This window comes from Pithys albifrons, chromosome 9, assembly GCF_047495875.1.
Source record: "Pithys albifrons albifrons isolate INPA30051 chromosome 9, PitAlb_v1, whole genome shotgun sequence".
Classification (NCBI taxonomy): Eukaryota; Metazoa; Chordata; class Aves; order Passeriformes; family Thamnophilidae; genus Pithys; species Pithys albifrons.
The window spans coordinates 466,883-491,442 of record NC_092466.1 but is presented as its reverse complement, the minus strand read 5'-3'; the positions used below and the strand labels follow the sequence as shown (position 1 = coordinate 491,442).

The following is a 24,560-nucleotide window of genomic DNA, read 5'->3' as shown; positions in this document are numbered from 1 at the left end:
ACAATCTTCTGCCTCAAAAAAAGGGTTAACATTTTATAAAATTCAGTTTAATTTGGCATTGGTCTTCCAGCTCTCCTGAGTAAAAGAGATACTTGAGTAATTTTAAAAAAAATTGGTTGGGAAGTCCAGTTCATCTGTTTATTTTTCTTTTTTCACCTTGGGACGATCCCTGCTGTCTGAGCATGGCGCCTGCACTGTGCAGGCATCTCAGCCAGCTCTGATTCCAGCCCTCCACAGCCTCAGGAAAAACTCTTCCTATGCAGGAAATACAAATAAACAGATGGAACTCTTCTTATTTAATTTTGTAACTTTCCAGATGGCTGCATATGTTTCAGCATCACTTGACTTATTTATGTATCTTTATCGAGGAGACTCCTTCCCTGTTCACTTGTTTACTGAAGTGGGATGAGCACTGCGGAAACTCTTCTGAATAGTTTGTGGAAAACAGGAAGAGGAGGGGAGCAGAATGAGCTGCTGCTGTCTCAGGGCAGGGACCACTGACATGTGACTGGACGGGCTGTCGTTGGTCCAGTCAATGTTGTGTGTGGAGAATTCCAAACAGGAAGGTGATCCATTAACTTTCCATGAGGCCAGTTGGACAGGGGAAAGTGTCACTGAGGCAGATCTGAGCCTGTCCCTCAGCTGTCCCCTCTCCTCTGTGCCTCTGCCCTGTGTCCCTGGAGTCTGAGAGCTGTATTTTAGAGAGGGGAAGAAAGGAAGTGTAGCCCAGGACAAGGCTGTGCGTGGTCAGTGTGAGCTGCACCCTGTGTGCCCTGTCCTGGCTCCCCTCTGGGTCCCTGCCCGGGGTGGGGGCTGCTCACACTGCCCTCTCCAGTGCAGGGGGCAGTGGAACCAAACGTGATCAAAAGCTCCTTAGGGAAGAGGCAAACCTGGTTGGACCAGAAGTGGCCCAGCCCAGCCCCACCCTGGCCAGGCTGCAGTGACCCAGAGAAGGTACAGGGGGACGGTTGTGTTCAGTGTCCCCCAGCCCAGCCCCACCCTGGCCAGGCTGCAGTGACCCAGAGAAGGTACAGGGGACGGTTGTGTTCAGTGTCCCCCAGCCCAGCCCCACCCTGGCCAGGCTGCAGTGACCCAGAGAAGGTACAGGAGGCCTGTTGTGTTCAGTGTCCCCCTGGCCAGGCTGCAGTGACCCAGAGAAGGTACAGGGGATGGTTGTGTTCAGTGTCCCCCTGGCCAGGCTGCAGTGACCCAGAGAAGGTACAGGGGACGGTTGTGTTCAGTGTCCCCCAGCCCAGCCCCACCCTGGCCAGGCTGCAGTGACCCAGAGAAGGTACAGGGGGACGGTTGTATTCAATTCCACACGCTCTGCAGAAACCCCTCCCAACTGGGGCTCAGCAGCACCACTGCAAAATGACTCCGTGTTTCTTTGTAAACTTGAAACCAGATCAACCGCAGACCACAACTTTTTCCATTCTTCTGAGGAATTCAATTTGCATATGTAGTTGTGTCAGGCAGTTTGCATAACTTCAGAGGATGAGGGCCTTGTGTAAGCAGTCAAAACGTTCTCCACGGAAAAGGAAGCACCATTGCCACTCTTGGTTTAAAATGTTTCTAGAAATTGAACCTGTAATGTCTTTGCATTCAGATCAGAGAGTATATCAGTTACAGATTATTTTGGGGGCTTGTTTTTAAGTTCCAGTAAATTAAAATAAGGGATTTTAAACGCTGTGATGGGTAAATCCAAGTCACTTGCATATTATCACTGACTTACATGGTGTATGCATTTCTGAGGATGGGGGAGCACATATGCTAAAATAACATTAAAATGTCAAATACTAAATTTTTTAAACTTCTGACATTGATCTACAAATATCCTACTTAACATGAAAAATATGGAAGATCTCATGCTGTTAAATTAAACAGTTTGTCCAAGAAACACAAAGAGGAAAAAAAATTACTTCAAATATCGTTTCAGAGCTGGTTGTAGCAGCAGTCCCAGCCCAGGAGCCACCAGCTGCCTGGTCACTGCGGGCACCCCAAGTGTCCTGCCTGATCTGGGTTCCTTGGATTCATCCATCTGCAGTGCTCTAGAAGTGGAGCTGCATTTGGGAAACAGCTGACTGGGTAGTTTAGAATTGATTGGAGTGTCAAAGACGGGGTAATTTTCTACCAGTTCACTGTTGCTGCTTTTCCCCCAAGGAAGAGTAAACCAAAATGACGCAGGGGTTTAGCTGGACTGAATCCTGGATGTTTTAGACAATCACAGCATGTTAAGGGTTGAAAAGGACCTTAAAGATTATCCAGTCCCAACTCCCCCTGCCATGGGCAGGGGCACCTCCCACTAGAACAGGTTGGTCGAGGGATTTACCCAGCCTGGCCTGGCCTTGAACAGTGCAGGGCGAGTGAGAGGGCGGCAGTGACAGTGAGGGGGCGGCAGTGACAGTGGGGGGGGGCAGTGACAGTGAGGGGGGGCAGTGACAGTGAGGGGGGGCAGTGACAGTGAGGGGGGGGCAGTGACAGTGAGGGGGCGGCAGTGACAGTGAGGGGGGGCGGCAGTGACAGTGAGGGGGGGGCGGCAGTGACAGCGAGGGGGGGGCGGCAGTGACAGCGAGGGGGGGCGGCAGTGACAGCGAGGGGGGGGCGGCAGTGACAGCGAGGGGGGGCGGCAGTGACAGCGGGGGGGGGCGGCAGTGGCAGCGAGGGGGGGGCGGCAGTGACAGCGAGGGGGGGGCGGCAGTGACAGCGAGGGGGGGGCGGCAGTGACAGCGGGGGGGGCGGCAGTGACAGCGAGGGGGGGGCGGCAGTGACAGCGAGGGGGGGGCGGCAGTGACAGCGAGGGGGGGGCGGCAGTGACAGCGAGGAGGGGGCGGCAGTGACAGCGAGGGGGGGGCGGCAGTGACAGTGGTGGGGGGGCGGCAGTGACAGTGGGGGGGCGGCAGTGACAGTGAGGGGGCGGCAGTGACAGTGGTGGGGGGGCGGCAGTGACAGTGGGGGGGCGGCAGTGACAGTGAGGGGGCGGCAGTGACAGTGGTGGGGGGGCGGCAGTGACAGTGGGGGGGCGGCAGTGACAGTGGTGGGGGGGCGGCAGTGACAGTGAGGGGGCGGCAGTGACAGTGGGGGGGGGCAGTGACAGTGGGGGGGGCAGTGACAGTGGGGGGGGGCAGTGACAGTGAGGGGGCGGCAGTGACAGTGGGGGGGGGCAGTGACAGTGGGGGGGGGCAGTGACAGTGAGGGGGGGGCAGTGACAGTGGGGGGGGGCAGTGACAGTGAGGGGGCGGCAGTGACAGCGGGGGGGGGGCAGTGACAGCGTGGGGGGGGGGCAGTGACAGTGGGGGGGTGGCAGTGACAGTGAGGGGGCGGCAGTGACAGTGGGGGGGGGGCAGTGACAGCGAGGGGGGGGGCGGCAGTGACAGTGAGGGGGCGGCAGTGACAGTGGGGGGGGGCAGTGACAGCGAGGGGGGGGCGGCAGTGACAGTGAGGGGGCGGCAGTGACAGTGGTGGTGGGGCGGCAGGGGCAGTGAGGGGGGGCGGCAGGGACAGCGAGGAGGGGGCAGCAGGGGCAGTGAGGGGGGGGGCAGTGACAGCGGGGGGGGGGCGGCAGTGACAGTGAGGGGGGGGCAGTGACAGCGGGGGGGGGGCGGCAGTGACAGTGAGGGGGGGCAGTGACAGCGGGGGGGGGGGCGGCAGTGACAGCGAGGGGGTGGCAGTGACACTGAGGGGGGGCGGCAGTGACAGCGAGGGGGGGCAGTGACAGCGAGGGGGGGGCGGCAGTGACAGCGAGGGGGGGGCAGCAGTGACAGTGAGGGGGCAGCAGTGACAGTGAGGGGCAGAATCGTGCCCTGGGCATGTGCTGGTTTTGTGGCACATGATGACAAACCTTCCTGAGCATGGAGAAAGGTGCTGGCAAGGAAGGGTGTGGGAGCACAGAGAAAGGTCTGTTATTGACTTATTTATTTGCTTAGGGCTTTTTTTCCTTTCCCCCCCTCCCCATCCCTTGTCCTTTCTTCAGCCGCTTTGGGCCTCATGTTTTGGGCAGGAAGAGTTCGGGAATTGGAGCTGTTGCAAACCTTCACTAATTTTAGTAACAATCTTTTGTGTAGTGTTTATGGCAGATTATCATTTTAGTTGAAAACCTGGAGGCAGAGGGCTCTTTCTTCTAGTGCAATTTACCCTGTTTCTGATGCGCTCAAGAGTATTTCGAGCCTTTACTTGTAATCATACAGAAGTGAAAAGTTTACCTAAAAGCTGAAGGTCATCTTGGTATTGCTGTGGGACCATGATGTGTTACCCTTTGGAGAGAAAGAAGAAGGAAGAAGAAAACAAACAAAAAAGCCCAAAACTAACCAAACAAAAAAACCCCAAAACACAAGAAAAACCACCCAGCCACTCAAAGGTTGTTGCTTTATTATTTTACTGGACTTAATGCTGTTTGTTTAATTAGAGAGTGACCCCGGGAGGTGCCTTTTTTCTTCCTTTTTCAGACTTAGAGAAATTGAAAAGACTTGCAGTGCCTTGGGATCACACATGCTAAATTGACTTGTACATATTTCACGTTTCACAAGGAAACTAAAGCTCACACTTTATTTTTTTGAGCAGTCCTGTATGTGGGTGATGGAGGCTCAGGCTCCTCTCTTGCCTTGCCTGGGTGGAGTCTGAGCCTGGTGCTGTCGCTGCTGTGCCTGCCCTGCCCTTTCCAGGAGGCCCAGCTGGCAGCCCCTGCCCCAGCTCCAGCAGCCCCTGCCCCTCCCTGCCCTGGGGCACCCCCAGTGCCCCCCTCCCCTCCCTGCCCCTCTCCAGACAGGCAAAGACCTACAGCCATGGGAAGGTGTCAGGTTTGTGCTTTTCTCCCGTTTGTATTCACACTCGGCTATGTTGGAGCATCTTGCTCAGTTACCCACATCCCCCAAAATAACTCCCAGTTGTGGCTTTCCTTTATGCTATTTTTGTGTATCCAGAAATTGAAAATAATGCCCAACTTGGTAAAAACATTGTGCTGCTGCAGATGCAAATTACGTGTTTATGTGGTCTCGTGTATGATCTTTAACCTCTGGCAACTGGGAGTTTTCTGCTCTGAAGTATTCATTACTCATTATTATGTACTGTTTGTTCTTCCATAAGAGTAGAAAGCTAGTAAAAGGTAATGAAGCAGAGCCAGTTTGCTCTTAGTTGGAGGGATTTTATTATATGAGAAGACATAACTAATATTCAGGTATGTTTTAGTGACTTAACCTGCAAGGAGTGCCATGACCACCTCTCACTGCTGTTAATTCAATGCTGTTTCTGCATTAAAATTGGCACATAAGTATTTTTGGGGTTTTTTTTAGTACCCACTGTGATTTCAGGTTCTTAAGGATGGGAATGCAAACAAAAAACCCTGTGTTTTGCATCAAAGTTCAGAGCCTGGAGGTGTTTCCTGGTGCTGCTGCAGCACAGTGGAATTGTTTTCCAGTGTTCTCTCCAGTCAGGGCTGCCTGTGACTGATTGTGAATGTGAGGTAGTTTATGCCTAGATCTTACATGACACTGTTTGCTTTATTTTCATCTCACCAGTTGGTTAGTTTTGCTAGTTGTGTAAGAAGAGGTTTTACTGAAGCAAAGGCGTAGTGGTTAAAGTGAGTAACAGCAGGCACTGTTTGTGTTGTGCCCAGTCAGCGTTACTGGGGGCATTGCCCTGGAACAGCGAGAGGGGGGGATTACAGGATTAAACAGTTACAACTGCTTTCTGGTGATGGGAACTTCATAGGCCTGTCCCAGTAGGTGAGATCAGGATGTGGAATCTGAAAGTGATTTGGAGCAATAAAGCAAATGGAGAATTGGGGTGGCATTGTGTTGGGAGCCACAGATGAGCTCCGTGGGTTGTGTTTGGTTAGTGCTTCCCTCCAGATAGTGAACAAAATGACCCAACCAGTTACAGTAAGGATGCTCCACAGTCCATTTGCTCTGCTGCACTTTGACATCAGGTTGCTGCCAGTGGTCCCTTGGATAGCACCCCAAGATGAAAGGAGGGAGCTTCAGTATGGGGACACTTTTCCAGCAGTTTTCTCTTAGCTGTTTGTAAACCCATAAAATCAACTACTATTACTGTGAGCTTTCATAGTTACAGGAAATATGCATCAAATGAAAAGTATGTCCCAGCTGGGTATCATTTCTTGCAGTTCAGGTAATTTTTAGCCATCTTGGTCTGTCACCTGCTGGCTGATTTTGGTTTTCTAAACAAACTTTCCTTTGAGTCCCACTCTGGCTCATTCTTGGTCCCTACTGATGGTGGCCTGTTTTAAAGCAAGGTTTGTGATATCCCCGTTGGCAGAGACCAGCATTAATGAGCTAATGAAAGTGCTCCAAGATCCTCAGACACCTGAGTGGGAGTATTCACTTTTCCCCTTTATGCAGTACCTCTGACAGAGCTCCCAAGTGCTTCGGTGAGCAGGTCAGTGTCAAGACGTGTTTCGATGACGGCAAAGCTGAGGAGGAGGCGACTGTGTGAAGTCACTTGCAGACCCAAAGCAGGACACTCTGTCCTTCCTCAAGGCTAATCCAGCATGGTCTGGCAATGCTGTGATTCCCTGGGACCCGGACACAGCAGTCCTCTGGGTTGGTGCTGGTGTCTGTGAGCTGGTGCCCAGCCTGCCCTCTCTGGGCTCTGTGGCCTTGCCTGTCCCACCCTGGTGGGCACTGCTGCGGGCACTGATGGAGTGTGGTGTTCCAGGGGTGTCCCTGAGGGAGGATGTGCCACCAGCTGGTGGTAGACACCCCTTGCTGTTGCCTTGCCCTCTTGTGCCTGACGGGCACATGGCGTGCTCTCCGAGGAGGCTCTGACAGGGCCTGGCACTGTCCTGTGCCGGTGCCCATGGGCCCTCCCTGCCATGGCGTGTCCCTGAGATGGCAGCCCTGCTACTGTCATGAGAAGGGGCCAGCTCAGAGCAGTGCACTGTGACTGCTCCTGGCTCAATGCTGAGCTGCTGCACTTCGGATTTTCTTGATCTTTAGTCCATTGTCTTTGAGCTTGACTGTCTCATGAGATTATTTGTGCAGCTGGGAATGAGGGATTTTGCACTCTGTCGTCAGATGAAGTGGCAGTTTCTCTCTACTGTGGCTTAAAAGAAACATCCACAACTTTCAGTCTGGGTGTTCCATCCCTGGAAGTGTTCCAGGCAAGGTTGGATGGGGCTTGGAGCAACCTGGGCTAGTGGAGTGGAAGGTGTCCCTGCCCATGGCAGAGCAGTGAAACAAGAAAGGCCCTTAAACAGTAACATTAGTCACAGTTGTTTTACATAATTAAAAGCAAGACTGCCGTGCTTTACTGTGGTCTGTGCCTTTTCAGAGTTGCAGGGTAGGCAGTGAGTACAAAGGGGGAAGAGCCATCCCTGTTTTTCCACGGTGCTTCCCTGGGGTGTGTTGAGGGAAGAGCTCTCCAGTTCCCACACAGCTCTGCCCCAGTAGGAGCGGGAGAGGTGCTGTGCCCTCCATGTGAGAGGACCCTGAGCCTGCAGCCCAGACCTGCGCAGGGCAGCTGGGCTGTGACTGCTGGGAGCAGCTGGTGGAAACCAGCCTTTCCCCCTCCCAGTGGAGAGCGTGGGGCAGTGCTGGCTGGGGCTGCCCAGGGCCACCCATCAGAAATAAGGGGTTTGGATTTTAGCGTGTTCCCTCCCCATGTGCTTGCACTGGCACATCACTGATCATTTCGGAGTGTTCCCTTGTAGAATGGAAGTGGTTCTCTGGCTTGTGTCTCTTAATTCACATAAGATGTGGAATACAAGTTGTAGAGACTCAGTATCAGCACAGAGACATTGTGGACGTGGTGTTTAAAATGCTGAATAGAGACAATGCAGAGAGAATTCCACAGCACAGATTAGCATGGAATGTGTGTTCAAAGCAGCAGCAATTTATAAACACTGTATATTTTATTTGATTCGTAATGAAAGACAGAAGCATTCCAGGGGTTTGGTAGGGTAATTGCATCCTCGTGTGACTGTTCAGTATCTAAGATATTTGCAGTGTACAAGACCAACACCTGGAACAGCCTGGTGGATTTCTGTTCCTCTGTTAGATACGTGTGTTACCATAGTGTGCTTGTGGTTTTTAAATACTTCTGTAAGTAAGATGCTCCATACATGAAAATATCAAACACAGCAGCTAATCAGCACTGAGAAATTTTGTAAAAGTGAAAAAAACCCCCACGTGACAATTTGAGGTGTTTGAATTCTTTACCTCCCACACAAGAAGAGGTTTTGCTCATCTTAATGATGATGTCAAGTCCTCTTTGAGGCGAGTTGAAAGAGTTTATTTGTATTTTAAATCCCTAAGAACTAATTCAAAGTTTAAAAAAGAAAATATTAACTTAGTACACTTGAGATAATTATTGTGTATTATGAATCTTTTGTCTGGTAAGCAAATGCTGCTCCCCTTGCTGTTATTGCTGTTGTGCCAGTGAGTGCCCAGGTGGCATCTCCAGCTCTGCCCGTGCAGGGCACACACCTGGGGGTGTCACAGGTGGCAACTCCAGCACAGCTGTGCAGGGCACACACTTGGGGGTGTCACAGGTGGCAACTCCAGCACAGCCGTGCAGGGCACACACTTGGGGGTGTCACAGGTGGCAACTCCAGCACAGCTGTGCAGGGCACACACCTGGGGGTGTCACAGGTGGCAACTCCAGCACAGCTGTGCAGGGCACACACTTGGGGGTGTCACAGGTGGCAACTCCAGCACAGCCGTGCAGGGCACACACTTGGGGGTGTCACAGGTGGCATCTCCAGCACTGCCCGTGCAGGGCACACACCTGGGGGTGTCACAGGTGGCAACTCCAGCACAGCCGTGCAGGGCACACACCTGGGGGTGTCACAGGTGGCAGCTCCAGCACAGCCGTGCAGGGCACACACCTGGGGGTGTCACAGGTGGCAGCTCCAGCACAGCCGTGCAGGGCACACACCTGGGGGTGTCACAGGTGGCAGCTCCAGCACAGCCGTGCAGGGCACACACCTGGGGGTGTCACAGGTGGCATCTCCAGCACTGCCCGTGCAGGGCACACACCTGGGGGTGTCACAGGTGGCATCTCCAGCACAGCCGTGCAGGGCACACACCTGGGGGTGTCACAGGTGGCATCTCCAGCACTGCCCGCGCAGGGCACACACCTGGGGGTGTCACAGGTGGCAACTCCAGCACAGCCGTGCAGGGCACACACCTGGGGGTGTCACAGGTGGCATCTCCAGCACTGCCCGTGCAGGGCACACACCTGGGGGTGTCACAGGTGGCAGCTCCAGCACAGCCATGCAGGGCACACACCTGGGGGTGTCACAGGTGGCAACTCCAGCTCTGCCCGTGCAGGGCACACACCTGGGGGTGTCAGTGGCAGCTCCAGCACTGCCTGTGCAGGGCACACACCTGGGGGTGTCAGTGGCAACTCCAGCACTGCCTGTGCAGGGCACACACCTGGGGGTGTCACAGGTGGCAGCTCTAGCGCTGCCCGTGCAGGGCACACACCTGGGGGTGTCAGTGGCAGCTCCAGCGCTGCCCGTGCAGGGCACACACCTGGGGGTGTCAGAGCTGCCTGTGCAGGGCACACACTCGGCGTGTGTCGTTCCCGCTGTGTGACCTGAGCTGCCCACTCTGCTCTGCTAAAATGGCTTTTCTCTCTCTTCCAGGTCGTCCATGCACACAAGCCGCACTTCATGGCTTTGCACTGTCAAGAATTTGGAGGGAAAAACTACGAAGCTTCCATGTCTCACGTAGACAAGTTCGTGAAGTAAGTGTTGGGGCGCCCTGGAGGGGCGGCGGGGCGGGACGGGCCCGGGGGGCTGCGGCGGGACGGGCCCGGGGAATGCGGCGGGACGGGCCCGGGGGGCTGCGGGGCTGCGGCGGGACGGGCCCGGGGGGCTGCGGCGGGACCGGCCCGGGGGGATGCGGAGGGGCCACGCGCGCCCTCTGCGGGCGAAGGGCTGCATTGCAGGGCGCGCTCGGCGCCGGTGAGACCGCGGCGCCTGCAGCGCCAATTGCCCAAATCTGCGCAGTTTGTGGCCATCGGGGGCCCGCGTCGTTCCCAGCTGCACCCAAATGGCTCTGGGGGGCTCACGGGCCACGTCGGAGGGGCCACTGATGGGAGCTCCGGAGTGCCCGAGCTGTGCTGGGGACACCTCGCCCATGGAATTGCCCCGGGGTTCCTTTGGGCAATGCCAGCACATCACAGCTCAGAGCAATGCACCGCCCTTTACATGTTCCATCCCTTCTTTCTCTTGCAGAGAACTGTTATCTAGTGATGCAATGAAAGACTACAACAGAGCTCGAGTTTACCTGGATGAAAACTATAAATCACAGGAACATTTCACGGTAAATTTCTTTATTTCACAAGTTTGGTTCAACCAAAAGTGAATTTCTTCAGGTTGGGTGTTTTGACCCGTGCAGGGCTATGAGCTGTTTCCATCCTGACAATGATTACATCTGTACTGAAAGCATTTACTCCATGGGACGTGTATGTGCTGGTTTCACAGAGGTGCATCCATCTAAAATGTGTAGAATACCAGTGTGCACAGTCTTTTGTTTAAAATGGTCATCAAAGCCCTTTTTTCCTCCAACAACTAACCTTGGTGGCTCAGAATCACCTTCCATGCCAGTGTCTGGCAGTGTGAGGTGATGCCAGCACTGAGTGTGATGAGCTGGTTATGGGGCTGGTGAGGGGTCAGGGTTGGTGCTGGGGGTCTGCTGGGGTGGCTCACAGCCCCACTGGGCTGGGGCACAGTGGCAGGAGCCAGAGCACAGATTGGCACTGGCACATGGGTGGTGTTTAGGTGCCTTTCCTGCAGCGCAGGATGTGTGTGGCCATCGCCAGGGCTGTGCATTGTGCCAACATGTCAGCTCTGTCCAGGTGGTCACTGCTGGGTTGTACAGGAAAGAGCAGCCTTTTGGAGGTGAATGGTGACATCTGCCTTCTCCCCAGGGTGCTGCTTGCAGGACCCCAGCTCCCCACTGCCTCCAGGCTCTGCCTGGCACTGGAGCTGGTGCTGCCCAGTGGCCAAAGGCAGCTCCTGGGGCACAGTTCAGACAAGGAAAGCCCACCCTCCAGCATGCACAAACCCCAGCTTGGAGGCATATAAGTTTGGGGAATAAGAACCTGGAAAGGGTTTTATTTGTTCATTTTTAATGACCCTGGCTAGACGCCCACCTAGCATGGAACTGGAGGAGAGACATCAGTGGTTTTTTCTCTTGCTCATCCAAGAAGAGAGGAACAAGATTATCAGCTTTACTGAGCCTTAGTGGGACAGGCCTGAGTCAGTAAGGTGGAAACTGTCCTCTGGAGGAGTTCAGAAAGTACTGGTGGGTGAAGGGCAGTAGGACAGACCTGTGTGTTTTGGAGCCACTCACACATCAGAGCTGTGTCCAAATAAACCCACACCCCGGCAGAGACCCCGTGGGGTCCTGCAGCAGGTGCCTCGTGGTGTGGGCAGGGGGAGCTGCCAGGGGCTCTGCATTTCCTGACGCACCTTCAGCCAGGTGAGGTCCAGAGGCCTCTTCCAGCTGAGACTTTTCTGTGATACAGGACAAAAGGGTAATTATCTGTGATCTGAACTTGGGAAACAGCACAGAAGACTGATGCTGTCTATAACAAAATACAACCTCTTTTTAAAGGTGATCATGGTGCTTTATAGTATTGAAGTTATTTAGCATGAGGTACATTTATTTTTGAAGCCACTATGATGGATAATAAGGCTCTTATGGAAGCTGACAGCAATCCCAGTTGTAGATCACATGCTCTTTGTGTCTCTGTGAAGAACTCTGTGTTTTGCAAAGTTCCCAGTTCAAGAAATAATGTGCTTTCTTGTTTCACATACCAGCATTATTTTCTAGGCACTGTGTTTTCTTGCAGTATTCCCCAGCCACCTTTGTATTTCTCCATTCCCTGTCATAAATATTCCTTTGCATACTTCTCTTCTAATCCTTCATTTACAAAAGCTGGGCCTTCCTGAAAAAAAAAGCTGTTAATATATTCAGTGTTGCTTGTACCAATACTATTTTCTCATGAAAAGCAGTGTTAACCAAACACCTGTTACTGTTATTTGTTTAAATTGCCCTCTGTGGAACTGTCTGGGAGGGAGCACTGAGGAAAGGCTTTACAGGTTTTGGTGACAGACTCAGACAAGCTCCTGGTGCACTGCTGTCATTCAAGGAGGGAACTGACCCCTGGAAGTGGAGCTGGTGGAGAAGGAGTGTAGGAAACACGGTGATTTTGTCTCTGTGCAGACAAGGCGAAAGCAGCACAGGTGTTCTGGGATCCAGTTGGGCAGCACTGGGTGTTCTGGGATCCAGTTGGGCAGCACTGGGTGCTCTGGGATCCAGGTGGGCAGCACTGGGTGTTCTGGGATCCAGGTGGGCAGCATTGTGTGTTCTGGGATCCAGGTGAGCAGCTTTGGGTGTTCTGGATCCAGTTGGGCAGCTTTGGGTGTTCCGGATCCAGTTGGGCAGCTTTGGGTGTTCCGGATCCAGTTGGGCAGCTTTGGGTGTTCCGGATCCAGTTGGGCAGCTTTGGGTGTTCCGGATCCAGGTGGGCAGCACTGGGTGTTCTGGGATCCAGGTGGGCAGCACTGGGTGTTCTGGATCCAGGTGGGCAGCACTGGGTGTTCTGGGATCCAGGTGGGCAGCACTGGGTGTTCTGGGATCCAGGTGGGCAGCACTGGGTGTTCTGGGATCCAGGTGGGCAGCACTGGGTGTTCTGGGATCCAGGTGGGCAGCACTGGGTGTTCTGGGATCCAGGTGGGCAGCACTGGGTGTTCTGGATCCAGGTGGGCAGCACTGGGTGTTCTGGATCCAGGTGGGCAGCACTGGGTGTTCTGGGATCCAGGTGAGCAGCATTGGGTGTTCTGGGATCCAGGTGGGCAGCACTGGGTGTTCTGGATCCAGGTGGGCAGCTTTTGGTGTTCTGGGATCGAGGTCTTGCATCATAATTTTTAAAAGCACAGTGAAAAGGTGGCTTTATAGAATGATGTTTCTGGCATTTTTTCTGTCTGTTGTTTTCTAGAGCTGAATCAACTCAGTGTGGAAAAGGGAACACCTAAAAGATGAATGATTATTCAAAGTTATTTTGTGTTACTGAGAGGAGTATAAAACACTGCCCTGTGTGCTGGGGTAGTGTTTTATACCTCCGCTGTCACCCTGTAGTACTGGCTTGGAACCAAAGCCCAAAAACATAGAAAGGAGAGAGGATGCACCTTCACACCAAGCTCCTTAACCTTCTGACTTCTCACGGTCTGCTCTCTGGCACTGAATGCTGACAATCCACATACACAGTTCCTGCAACTGCTGTCAGCAATCAAAGATACATAGAAATGGTGTTTGACACACGTGCCTTGAGCTGGCAGTTCTCCAGCTCCTCTGCTCAGTGTGTGTGTAACTTACACACTGGGTAGTAACAGGGGCTTTTGTGTGTGGTGTGTCCATTTAGGGTAAAGTTCTGGTCTTATCTCCAGTGTGGTTTGGCTTGCACGATGTCATGTGTCTCCCTGTTTCCTCATTAGTTGTGTTTGATTGCAAAGTTCTGTAACTTTTGTGGGCTTTTTTCCATCCCTTCTAAGGCACAGGCTTGGCAGCAGATGGTAGCCTTGTTGTTATTATATTATTACCTCTCTGTCTCTGAAATATAAACGTTTCTCACTTATATTTTTGTGTAATGCTGTTTTCCTTTGAAAGGGAGAAGCCCAAGCAGTTGCAGTTTGGTTAACCTTTAGTCCTGCTGCTCTCACATCCCCTTTTCTAGCTGTTTTGGCATCATTTCCTCTGTAAGGCTTTCCTTGGCTTGGCTCCTGCAAAGCTCAGCCAGACTTTGCTGCCTACAGTTACTCAGTCTGACTGCAGTAGGACTGACAGGGAGGCTGAGACAGCAGTGCCAGCAGCCTGTGCCCTCGGCACAAAGCCTCTGTCCCAGCTCACAGCAGCACAGGGGACAGTTCCACGGGAAACAGCACACAGTGTGGTAAGGAGGTGTCTAGTGCAGTGATTTAGTGTTAAAAACTCATAACTGAGTGTGTATTAGGGATCAGAATGGTTCATTTTGCATCATCCCAGACATAAAGCTTAGTATCAGATTTGTCATTTATGGTCACATGTACCAAATCTGGAGTAGAGGCGACTGATTGTAGGTTTTGGATTTGTGGGGAGAGTGGGAGGTGTCATGGTGAGGGAGAGAACTGAGCTGTGGTGGGTTGGGTTTGTTCTGCTGAGAGTGGCTGCAGGATGAGGCTGTGTGGGACTTTGTTCCACTCAGAACATACTGAAACTGATGCACTAAGCAGCCCCCAGGCTGGGCAGCGAGGGCATGGCCAGGGCAGGTGCTGGGGGGACAGTCCATGTGCCAGGGACGAGCTCGGCTGGCAGGCCTGGAGGGTCAGGCTGGGAGGAGGGAGCTTGTCTTTGGGCAGCACCTCCTGAGCCAAGGCTTTGGTTCAGCCGGGCCTTGGGGGCAGCAGAGGCGTCAGGAGGAGCACAGGGTAAAGCAGCTCCTGTCAGCTTCGGGGACATGCAGCTTTATCAGATGTAAGAATGTCCTGAAGATGAATCTCTTGGCAGAGAGTGGCTCCATTAGAGCTGCTGCCTGTCAGCTCTGGGAAGGTGGCAGTGCTGGAGAGCTCCCAGTGGGTGTGGGTGAGGCTGGGGGTGACACCTGCAGCCTAACGAGGGTTTCCCAGCAATTCAGATTAACTGAACTGGCAGCTCTGCGCTGCCCCAGTTCTGGCTGCAAATACCAGTGGCACACAAGTGTGGGCAGACTGGCTGCTGTGCTGGCCAGAGATCTCAGACAGCAGCTTGGCAAGGCTTTGTGAAGGGCAGCCCCTGTAAAGCCCTGTTGGAAAGCAAGATACTTTCTTTTGTTGTCCAAAATGTTGTCTGGGAGGTAGATCTTGGTTTCTGTCAGAGGGTGTACAACTGGTGAAGAGAGAAGACAGAAGTAAGAAAACTGAAATGTGTAAAAGGCTGAGAAGCTGAGAAATTCCATACATTGCTTTTATTTATTTGGGACTCTACCCAATGGATTTCACTCTTAATAAAGCAGATATTTGCAGTTGTATTGATTTTCCCAACATCCCATTATTTACATTTGCTTTTAATTTTATTGTACTCGGTATATTTCATGTAAGGGGCAAATTATAAATCTTGACACTTTTCTATGTGAAGAATTAGTCAAAAATAGTTGAGTTTGTTGAACTTTCACATTTCGATACTTCTGAAATAGCCCAAATTAATGGTAAATAAGGTGTTATTATTCTGGAATAAGGTCATTCATACTGAAGCTGAACAGCAGCCAGAAACATGTTGCTGTTTTCATCAAGTCCATAACTATTTTTATATGAAAACATGTCAGTGTAATCGGTGACATTTTTATTGTAATTAGATAAAATGTGGTTTGGTTGGTGCTCTCTACTTATTGATTTCTGGAGTACTCAATTAAGGTTTTATATTGCTTAGCAAATGCTTTTTTGCCCAGAGAAGGCAGAGGAAGCCCCTGTGTAGCTGAAACCTCCTTTCTGTGTTGGACACGTGGTTTCTGTAGGTTGGGAGAGACTCTTCAGTGTGTCAGGTCAGTGCTGAGGGTCCTGGCAAACCTGACCTGAGGGCTGAGCTGGGCACCAGCTCCTGCCTCGAGTGTTGGTGACGTGTTGGCAGCTGTGTGGCTGGGACAGCCCTGAGCTGATGTGCAGGAGCATCAGCTCAGTGGGGTAATTGCTTTCCTTCCCAGCATGGGTTTGTTTTTAATGGAATGGGCAGAGTGGTTTGTTCCCTGTCTGCCTGCTCAGCCTCACAGGTGACCTTGCAATGAATAGTGACCCACTGGGCTCTGCATGTGATGTGCCCAGGTTCCAGGTTCCTCCTCTTGGTAAGGGTGCAGTGCACTGGAATTAGCTCATTGCATAACAGACTTTTACTGAAATTAAGCAAAAAAAGGACATTTTTTGAAACTGGCATTTCTGACATTTTTGGATTTTGCACTTCTGGATTGAAGGGACAGAGGCTGCTGTGTTCACACAGCTCCCTCTTCCAAAGGGCAGGTGTGGGGAGAGGGTGATTGAATGAGCCTTCCCTTCAGCAGCCACCTGGGAGGTGGACAGAGATAGGATGCAAAAGGAGAATACAGCAGCAACAGGCCTTTTTCGCCAGGCTTTCTGTCCCCACCCCTGCCAAGCCTGTGCTCAGGTTATGGGGCCAGGAGGGTGTGGGTGCTGAAGGTGGCAGAGGCACCGTCGGTGGGTGTGGGTGTGCAGCCATCACAGACCCTCGGGGTGTGGGGCTGCACGTCCTGTGCTGGCACTCTGGGTGTCCCCCCCCAGCCATGGCCCTGCTCTGATGGCTCAGCACTGTCCTTGGGCTCTGTGCTGATGCCTTGGGGTGTCCCCCCCCAGCCATGCCCCTGCTCTGTGGCACAGCACTGTCCTTGGGGTGTCCCCAGCCAGCCATGCCCCTGCTCTGTGGCACAGCACTGTCCTTGGGGTGTCCCCAGCCAGCCATGCCCCTGCTCTGTGGCACAGCACTGTCCTTGGGGTGTCCCCAGCCAGCCATGCCCCTGCTCTGTGGCACAGCACTGTCCTTGGGGTGTCCCCAGCCAGCCATGGCCCTGCTCTGATGGCTCAGCCCTGTCCCTGGGCAGGATGGGGCCACTGGCTGGTCCTGGGCTTGGTGCCCCTCCAGCCTGGGGGAACAGGGAACATGAAGAGAGTCTGGGCACTGCCAGGGTGTGCAGGAAAAGGTGGTGCTTCTTGGGTTTTTGCCCTGATTGTTTTGATTTCACACACTCTGCATCAGTAGTTTTGTTTTAATGTAAAATGGCTCTTGCTGGGGTAGATAAAGCACTGAGGGGCTCCAGCAGCATCTAAGATGGAGCTTTGCTCAAGTCATTATCCTTAATAGCAGTAACCTGAGCCAGTATGATGGGGGGCTCTGGTGGGGAGCAGTAGTCCCAAAAATACACATGGACAACATGTTACTAGTGTGTTATTTTACCTGGAAATTCTATCTGCTCATTACTGAGAGAATAGTAAAGTTAATTTTTGTTAGATTAATGATACTTGAGTAATATTTTTGGTTGAGCTGAGTTCAAATAATTGGCCATTAATTGAAAAAGGAAATTGAAATGAATTTATCTTGTACATAAATCATGTCACAGTTATTAATGGGTCCTAGAAAATATCGGCCTGTTCCCAGAAATGGATGGTGTACACTGATTCTCCGAAGCTTATTAGCTCTGGCAATTTCAAGTTTGGTTAAGTAAAAAAGATGATTTAGGAAGAGAGATGTAATTGAATTGAATATTGGGGGAATTCACATGCGTGATGAGTTCTCAGCCCGCTTCTTCATTAACAGTTTTACAGTGTTCAGGCTCTGCAGAAAGGCAGGATTTCCCCAGGAGATGGAGCTGGAGCACCGGAGTGCAGTGCTGGGTGCCTGTGGCAGCCTGGGGGGCACTGCCCCTGCCAGGGCAGCTCCCCGGGACCCCACCCTGGTGGGAGGGCACAGTGGCACACACGGAGTGAGGGCACGTTTGGGCACTGGCTGCTGATGGCCTGTCAGGGCACGTGTGGGCACTCAGACACACCTGGAGCGTGTCCTTGCCTGCAGCCCCGGCTGCTCTGGCTGCTCTGTCCGCTCTGTCCCTGGGGAGGCTCTGCTGTCCCTGGAGTGTCCATGGCAGTCCCACGTGTGTCCCTGTCCGTCACTGGGACTTGCTGCCGAATGGGAGACTTGGGAGTGTTTTCTTGTTTCTGTTGTGTTCACTGTGGTCTTAATTGGAATTTTCTTCTACTCACATGAGCCTGTTTCCACTTCCTCCTTTTTCCTTCCTCTTCTTTCCATGGAATTCTGTTTTGTGTCAGTGTTTGTTCTTACAATGATAGCCATGACAACTATGCTGGTTCAGAAAAGCAGGAGTTTGTCTGAGTGTGGCAGCAGCAGTGCCCAGCACAGACCTGATCTCTGGAGGGAGGGGTGGGGACAGCTCTGTCCTGCAAGGGAAGGTGATGCCACAGGAGGGGCCAGGAGTGTTGCTCAGAGTCTCTTCTCAAATTAGCTCTCTGGGGGTTCATCCAGGGAACAATCTTGTGTGATGGAGAAAAGGCCAGACTCCTTTCTAAGGCACATGTGGGAAACCTGCAGGTGTTCTGTTACCACCAGCCTCGCACATCACTCCTGAGCAAACACTTCCCTCTGCCTCACTCTTGTTTTGGTTTTTCCCCTAAGAAATGAGTTAGTATAAATATTTTTAAACAGATCTTACTGTGCCAGTTCTGTGGGTTTTTTTCTGTGGGTACTGCAGTGTGTGGGAGCTGTGTGAGGCTGGGCAGTGCCAGGGCTCCTGAGGGCAGGGCTGTGGTGATCCCGGGCCAGGGCTGGCAGGGCAGCACTCAGGTGTTTGCTGCTCGGATACGTGTGTGATCTTTGCTTTCTGCTAACTCCACTCCTCGGTAGAATGAATAAAAACATTTGAAAAACATGTTAGTCTTCCTCGTGAAGGCCTCTAAAGTGACAGAAGCAGATCTAGAACCATGCACAGAAGTGCTTCTGGAGAGGTGTATGTGTTAGCAAAAGGAAAACGGAAAAATGAGGGTTTCAAGCCCATTTGTAGGAAACAGAAGCAATGCAAAGCAGGACGGAGCCTCGTGGTGGCAGTGCCTGTCAGGGATCAGGGCTGGTGCCACACTCGGGGACTTCGCTGCTTCAGCAGCTCCTGCCTCATCCTGTTCAGCCTCATTTGTTCATTATAGCACGGAATCTCTTCCCATTACAGCCTCCAGCTTCTTGAGGGGTTTTGATGAAACACTTGATTGGGAGCTTTTCCAGATGTGCATCACGAAGTTTGACCTCTTCATCAGCCTTTATCTTTTTCTAATTGAAAAAACCAAGTTCACGAAGGGAACTGGTGAATGTTGGAGTTAATCCTGCAGCTTCTGACAAAGTCCTGGGAAAATGGTTGTAGAAGTATTGTCATCCTGAGACATGTACATGTATTTACAACAACCTGAAATGAAATCTCCCACTTAATTTCTTAGGGAACTAAGTTGTCTGTCAGGTAATTGCTTCCAATGTCATTTGGATGGGAAATGGGATCTGAAAGGTGTTTTCAAAGTAGAAACTTCCTCTAGTTTTGACTTGTGTTTTCTATGCATTTTTAAAATGAATCTTTTAACGTGGCAACAGAGGTTTTGCTGGGAGGAATTTCATGGTTTATCTTCCATCTGTTTTCTGACACTTCCATATAATTGGAAGAGGAGGATTTCACAGATCAGTGGCCCAATAATGCAGCTTTGGGTCAATCTCTGTTGTTTACAGATGTATTGGTGCTAAGGAAATTGGTGATAAAGCAGCTTCTTTATCTGCAGAATCGTTATTCTGTTTGTATCAGCTATAGATCTACAGTCTGTATAGAATTGCACTTTTGTTGGGTTGTGGATTTTATATTCAGAATTTCACTCTGCAGTTGTGCAACAGGCTACATGGTTAGGAAAAAAAGTGAGATTATTTGTAAGGAATAATTATAACCTGGTTTTAGAAGAACCTATCCATTTAAGAATCAGCTGAAATACTTGCAATTAAATTATAGACCATAGTACCTGAACACAAGAGGAAATAACTATTTCTAAGCTTTTAAAGGTTAAAAAAAAGACTTTTCTAGTTGCTGCTGGAGAAGTGAGGCTAACCCAGAAATTGTGGCTCTCCTCTGAGCCAGGGATGCTGTGCTGGCAGTCCTTGGGAGGTGCCTCCCTGGTGCCCGTGGTTCCTTTCAGCATTCCCGGGAGCAGAGGGTGCCTGTGCTGGACCGCACGGTGGGTGCGGGATGTGACTGCTCTGGGGGCACCGCGGGGGCACGGCCGGGCAGGGACACCCACAGCCTGTCCCCAGCCCTCCTGCCGGCCCGCAGGGCAGTCAGCCTGCACTGTCTCAGGCCGACCTTCCCGCGGGGCCCCACACCTGCCTTGCTGTGCGGGAAGGCTGATGGGGCACAGCCACTGGGATTCTGTTCCTTCACTGCCCTGTGGTTTGTGGGGGGGCACTGGCAGGGCTCTGGGGGGGCACTGGCAGGGCTCTGGGGGGGCGCACCGGCAGGGCTCTGGGGGGGCGCACCGGCAGGGCTCGTGGGGGGGCACCAGCAGGGCTCTGGGGGCACCAGCAGGGCTCTGGGGGCACTGGGAGGGCACTGGCAGGGCTCTGGGGGGGCACTGGCAGGGCTCTGGGGGGGCACCAGGAGGGCTCTGGGGGCACCAGCAGGGCTCTGTGGCCATACTGTTTGTTTCTGCATTGTTGCATATTTAGTTATTGTATGTTCTTCAAGGAATTTGTCCAGAGATTTATGGAGAGTTACTGGTTGGCTCAACACATACCTCAAACAGTAAATCTTCTCAATCATCTGCCATTTGTTTGACAGTCCAGTGATACTGCAGAGATACTCCCAAGTCTTTAACTTGGAGTCCTGGGCACCTTAGGGCTTGTTGTCTGCTTTTGGCATGATGGTTCTCAAGTTTTATTTACACTTTTTCCCTTTTTTATAGTACATAATGCTTAAATTTATTCCTCTTGATCCGCTCTTGAGGAATAAATGTAATTCAGTTTGATGCATAAATTCATTGCATGCAAACAGTAAACAATTTTGAGGGGAAACTTGGCTAATAGACATTTTCATGTAGTGTGAATGGAATTCAAGCCCTTTAATTTAGTAAAGTTTCTTTGCAGTCCAGGGGCACAGCAGATCATCTGGAGGTGAAAGGAAGCGACCTGCTCAGCAGAGGGGCTGGGACTCTGCAGGGGGAGGCTGTCCTGGTATGGGCAGAGTGCCCACAGCTTTGGTCATGGCATCCATCCCTCTGTCCTGGCTGCCAGGCTGTGCAGGGGGAGGCTGTCCTGCTATGGGCACAGTGCCCACAGCTGTGGTCATGGCATCCATCCCTCTGTCCTGGGTGCCAGCTCTGCCCATGGCGCTGCTGCTGTCCCCAGTGCCCATTGGTCTGTGTGCCCATGGCCCTGCTCCTGTCCCCAGTGCCCATGGCCCTGCTCCTGTCCCCAGTGCCCATTGGTCTGTGTGCCCATGGCCCTGCTCCTGTCCCCAGTGCCCATTGGTCTGTGTGCCCATGGCCCCGCTCCTGTCCCCAGTGCCCATTGGTCTGTGTGCCCGTGGCTCTGCTGCTGTCCCCAGTGCCCATCAGTCTGTGTGCCCATGGCCCTGCTCCTGTCCCCAGTGCCCATTGGTCTGTGTGCCCATGGCCCCGCTCCTGTCCCCAGTGCCCATTGGTCTGTGTGCCCGTGGCTCTGCTGCTGTCCCCAGTGCCCATTGGTCTGTGTGCCCATGGCCCCACTCCTGTCCCCAGTGCCCATTGGTCTGTGTGCCCGTGGCCCTGCTCCTGTCCCCAGTGCCCATTGGTCTGTGTGCCCATGGCCCCGCTGCTGTCCCCAGTGCCCGTCAGTCTGTGCCCATGGCCCTGCTGCTGTCCCCAGTGCCCGTCAGTCTGTGCCCATGGCCCTGCTCCTGTCCCCAGTGCCCATTGGTCTGTGTGCCCATGGCCCTGCTCCTGTCCCCAGTGCCCGTCAGTCTGTGCCCGTGGCCCTGCTGCTGTCCCCAGTGCCCATTGGTCTGTGTGCCCATGGCCCTGCTGCTGTCCCCAGTGCCCGTCAGTCTGTGCCCATGGCCCTGCTGCTGTCCCCAGTGCCCATTGGTCTGTGTGCCCATGGCCCTGCTGCTGTCCCCAGTGCCCGTCAGTCTGTGTGCCCATGGCCCTGCTGCTGTCCCCAGTGCCCGTCAGTCTGTGCCCATGGCCCTGCTCCTGTCCCCAGTGCCCATCAGTCTGTGTGCCCATGGCCCTGCTGCTGTCCCCAGTGCCCGTCAGTGTGTGCCCATGGCCCTGCTCCTGTCCCCAGTGCCCGTCAGTGTGTGCCCATGGCCCTGCTCCTGTCCCCAGTGCCGTCGGTCCATGCCCATGGCCCTGCTGCTGTCCCCAGTGCCCGTCAGTCTGTGCCCGTGGCCCTGCTGCTGTCCCCAGTGCCCGTCAGTCTGTGCCCGTGGCCCTGTTCCTGTCCCCAGTGCCCGTCAGTCTGTGCCCATGGCCCTGCTCCTGTCCCCAGTGCCCATTGGTCTGTGTGCCCGTGGCCCTGCTCCTGTCCCCAGTGCCCGTCAGTCTGTGCCCATGGCCCTGCTGCTGTCCCCAGTGCCCGTCAGTCTGTGCCCATGGCCCTGCTGCTGTCCCCAGTGCCCGTCAGTCTGTGCCCATAGCCCTGCTCCTGTCCCCAGTGCCCACTGGTCTGTGTGCCCATGGCCCTGCTCCTGTCCCCAGTCCCGTCAGTCTGTGCCCATGGCCCTGCTGCTGTCCCCAGTGCCCGTCAGTCTGTGTGCCCATGGCCCTGCTGCTGTCCCCAGTGCCCATTGGTCTGTGTGCCCATGGCCCTGCTGCTGTCCCCAGTGCCTGTCAGTCTGTGCCCATGGCCCTGCTCCTGTCCCCAGTGCCGTCGGTCCGTGCCCATGGCCCTGCTCCTGTCCCCAGTGCCCGTCAGTCTGTGCCCGTGGCCCTGCTCCTGTCCCCAGTGCCCGTCAGTCTGTGCCCATGGCCCTGCTCCTGTCCCCAGTGCCCGTCAGTCTGTGCCCATAGCCCTGCTCCTGTCCCCAGTGCCCACTGGTCTGTGTGCCCATGGCCCTGCTGCTGTCCCCAGTCCCGTCAGTCTGTGCCCATGGCCCTGCTGCTGTCCCCAGTGCCCGTCAGTCTGTGTGCCCATGGCCCTGCTGCTGTCCCCAGTGCCCATTGGTCTGTGTGCCCATGGCCCTGCTGCTGTCCCCAGTCCCGTCAGTCTGTGCCCGTGGCCCTGCTGCTGTCCCCAGTGCCTGTCAGTCTGTGCCCATGGCCCTGCTGCTGTCCCCAGTGCCCGTCAGTCTGTGCCCATGGCCCTGCTGCTGTCCCCGGTGCCCGTCAGTCTGTGTGCCCGTGGCCCTGCTGCTGTCCCCAGTGCCGTCGGTCCATGCCCATGGCCCTGCTGCTGTCCCCAGTGCCGTCGGTCCATGCCCATGGCAGTGCCCGGCCCCTCCCTGAGCACTGGCCAGCAAGGCCAGGGGATGTGCCTGGCAAGGGCTCAGGTCTTGGAGCATTTTGCATCAAGGTTTGCCAAATGCAGAGGATGCTGAATGTTTAATAGAACAGAAGGAATGCTAATGAAGAATGTTGTTATCTGCTGAAATAACTGAGGATCTGACGGAAATAATATAGTAAATGCTTTGATTTGAAGTTTGCAAAGCCCCACATGCATCCCCTTTAGAAATCTGGGGCCTAGTTGCTAAGTTTTGTCTTTCTACAGGGAATAAAACCAGCCCAAGGTATGGGACAGTCAGAAATCTTGTTTGCATTTGTATGTGGTTGGGCAAAGGGCAGGGCCAGGTACACATTGCTCGAGCACAGCCACGATGTTATTAACAGCTCTTTTCAAGTAATGTGTGTGAGGAATTTGGTTTGTGTGACAAAATGTTTGATTTGGAACTGTTCTGGCTTTCAAGAAAAGATGTGAGATTGGAAAATGTGAAAATTATTGCTGAGGAAATTATGAAACGCTGCTTAAGGCACTTGCTAATGTGTTTGTCTGAGGCACTGAATTAATTCTTAGGTTAAGATCAGCTTGACTATAGAAAAATCCGATAGATGGTGTTTACTGATAGAAATGAATGGGTTTATTAGTGTTTGAAATTACGTTATAATGCCATATTTGTAGCCCAAAAGAAAGCCATCCATGAGGCTGCTCCCTCCCTGCCTGTGAACAGCTTACGCCTGTGGGGTTTCACTGCACAGCTCAGCAGCCATTCATTGCAGAAAGGCTGGGAATGCACCGATTATTTCCACGATCAAACACAAATGAACAGGGGCAAAAGATGGAGTTGTGTGCCGGCACCCGATCAGGGCTCAGAAGGTGGCTGTTGCCATCCCAGGCAGCCAGCAGCCCGGTTCCCAAGGGAGGATGTGGGGAAGGAGCTGCGTGTGCAGCTCTGGGTGAGGAGGGCCGGGGCTGTCGGCGGGTTTCGGCAGTGGGGCCGTTCCCGGCGAGAGGAGCCGGTGCAGGGCCCAGCGGGCACCAGCGGCCCCTCCGGAGAGCCCTGGGCACGGGGAGGTTTGGTGTGAGCACAGAACTGCCTGACACGCTCCCTGCTCTGAGCACCGAGCACTGCTGGCAGCACACAGACCCAAACCAGAACCTCTGACACTGAGGAAGCGTTTCCACTTCGTTTCAGAGGGCTTTCCAAGTGTCTATTGATCAGTGTTCCCTAACAGCACAGAAATAATGTGTCTAATTTAACTGGCCACATGGAAGAGTATAGAAAAAACATTAGTTATCCCTTGAAAGGCTTGGAACATCAATAGGAGGACATAACATTAATGACTTTCCTATACACGAGCTTCAAAAATGGCTAAATGAGGAAGAAATTACAAATTTATTTTCCTATAATTTCAGCAGTTGTCTTGTTTTACTGCACCAGTAAAGCATTAAGCAGTGAAATGTCACACAAGGAGTATTTTCCTGATAATTTGTCTGACATGCAAAGCATATGAAACAAAAGAGGAAAAGATGGAAATGTGGGGTTTAGTCATTTTGACAAATTTAGTGATTTTTGCT

At 53.1% G+C, this 24,560-nt stretch overlaps 1 protein-coding gene across 3 annotated transcripts in view; it reads left to right on the top strand.

Annotated features, from left to right (window-relative positions):
• INPP5A (inositol polyphosphate-5-phosphatase A) overlaps positions 1-24,560 on the top strand; it is a 195,029-nt gene that overhangs the window by 46,471 nt on the left and 123,998 nt on the right. For all 3 annotated transcript variants that reach the window (XM_071563901.1, XM_071563902.1, XM_071563903.1), the window contains exons 3-4: positions 9,599-9,699; positions 10,193-10,280. In XM_071563901.1, the coding sequence (XP_071420002.1) occupies positions 9,599-9,699; positions 10,193-10,280 (189 nt within the window). The remainder of the gene's footprint in view (positions 1-9,598; positions 9,700-10,192; positions 10,281-24,560) is intronic.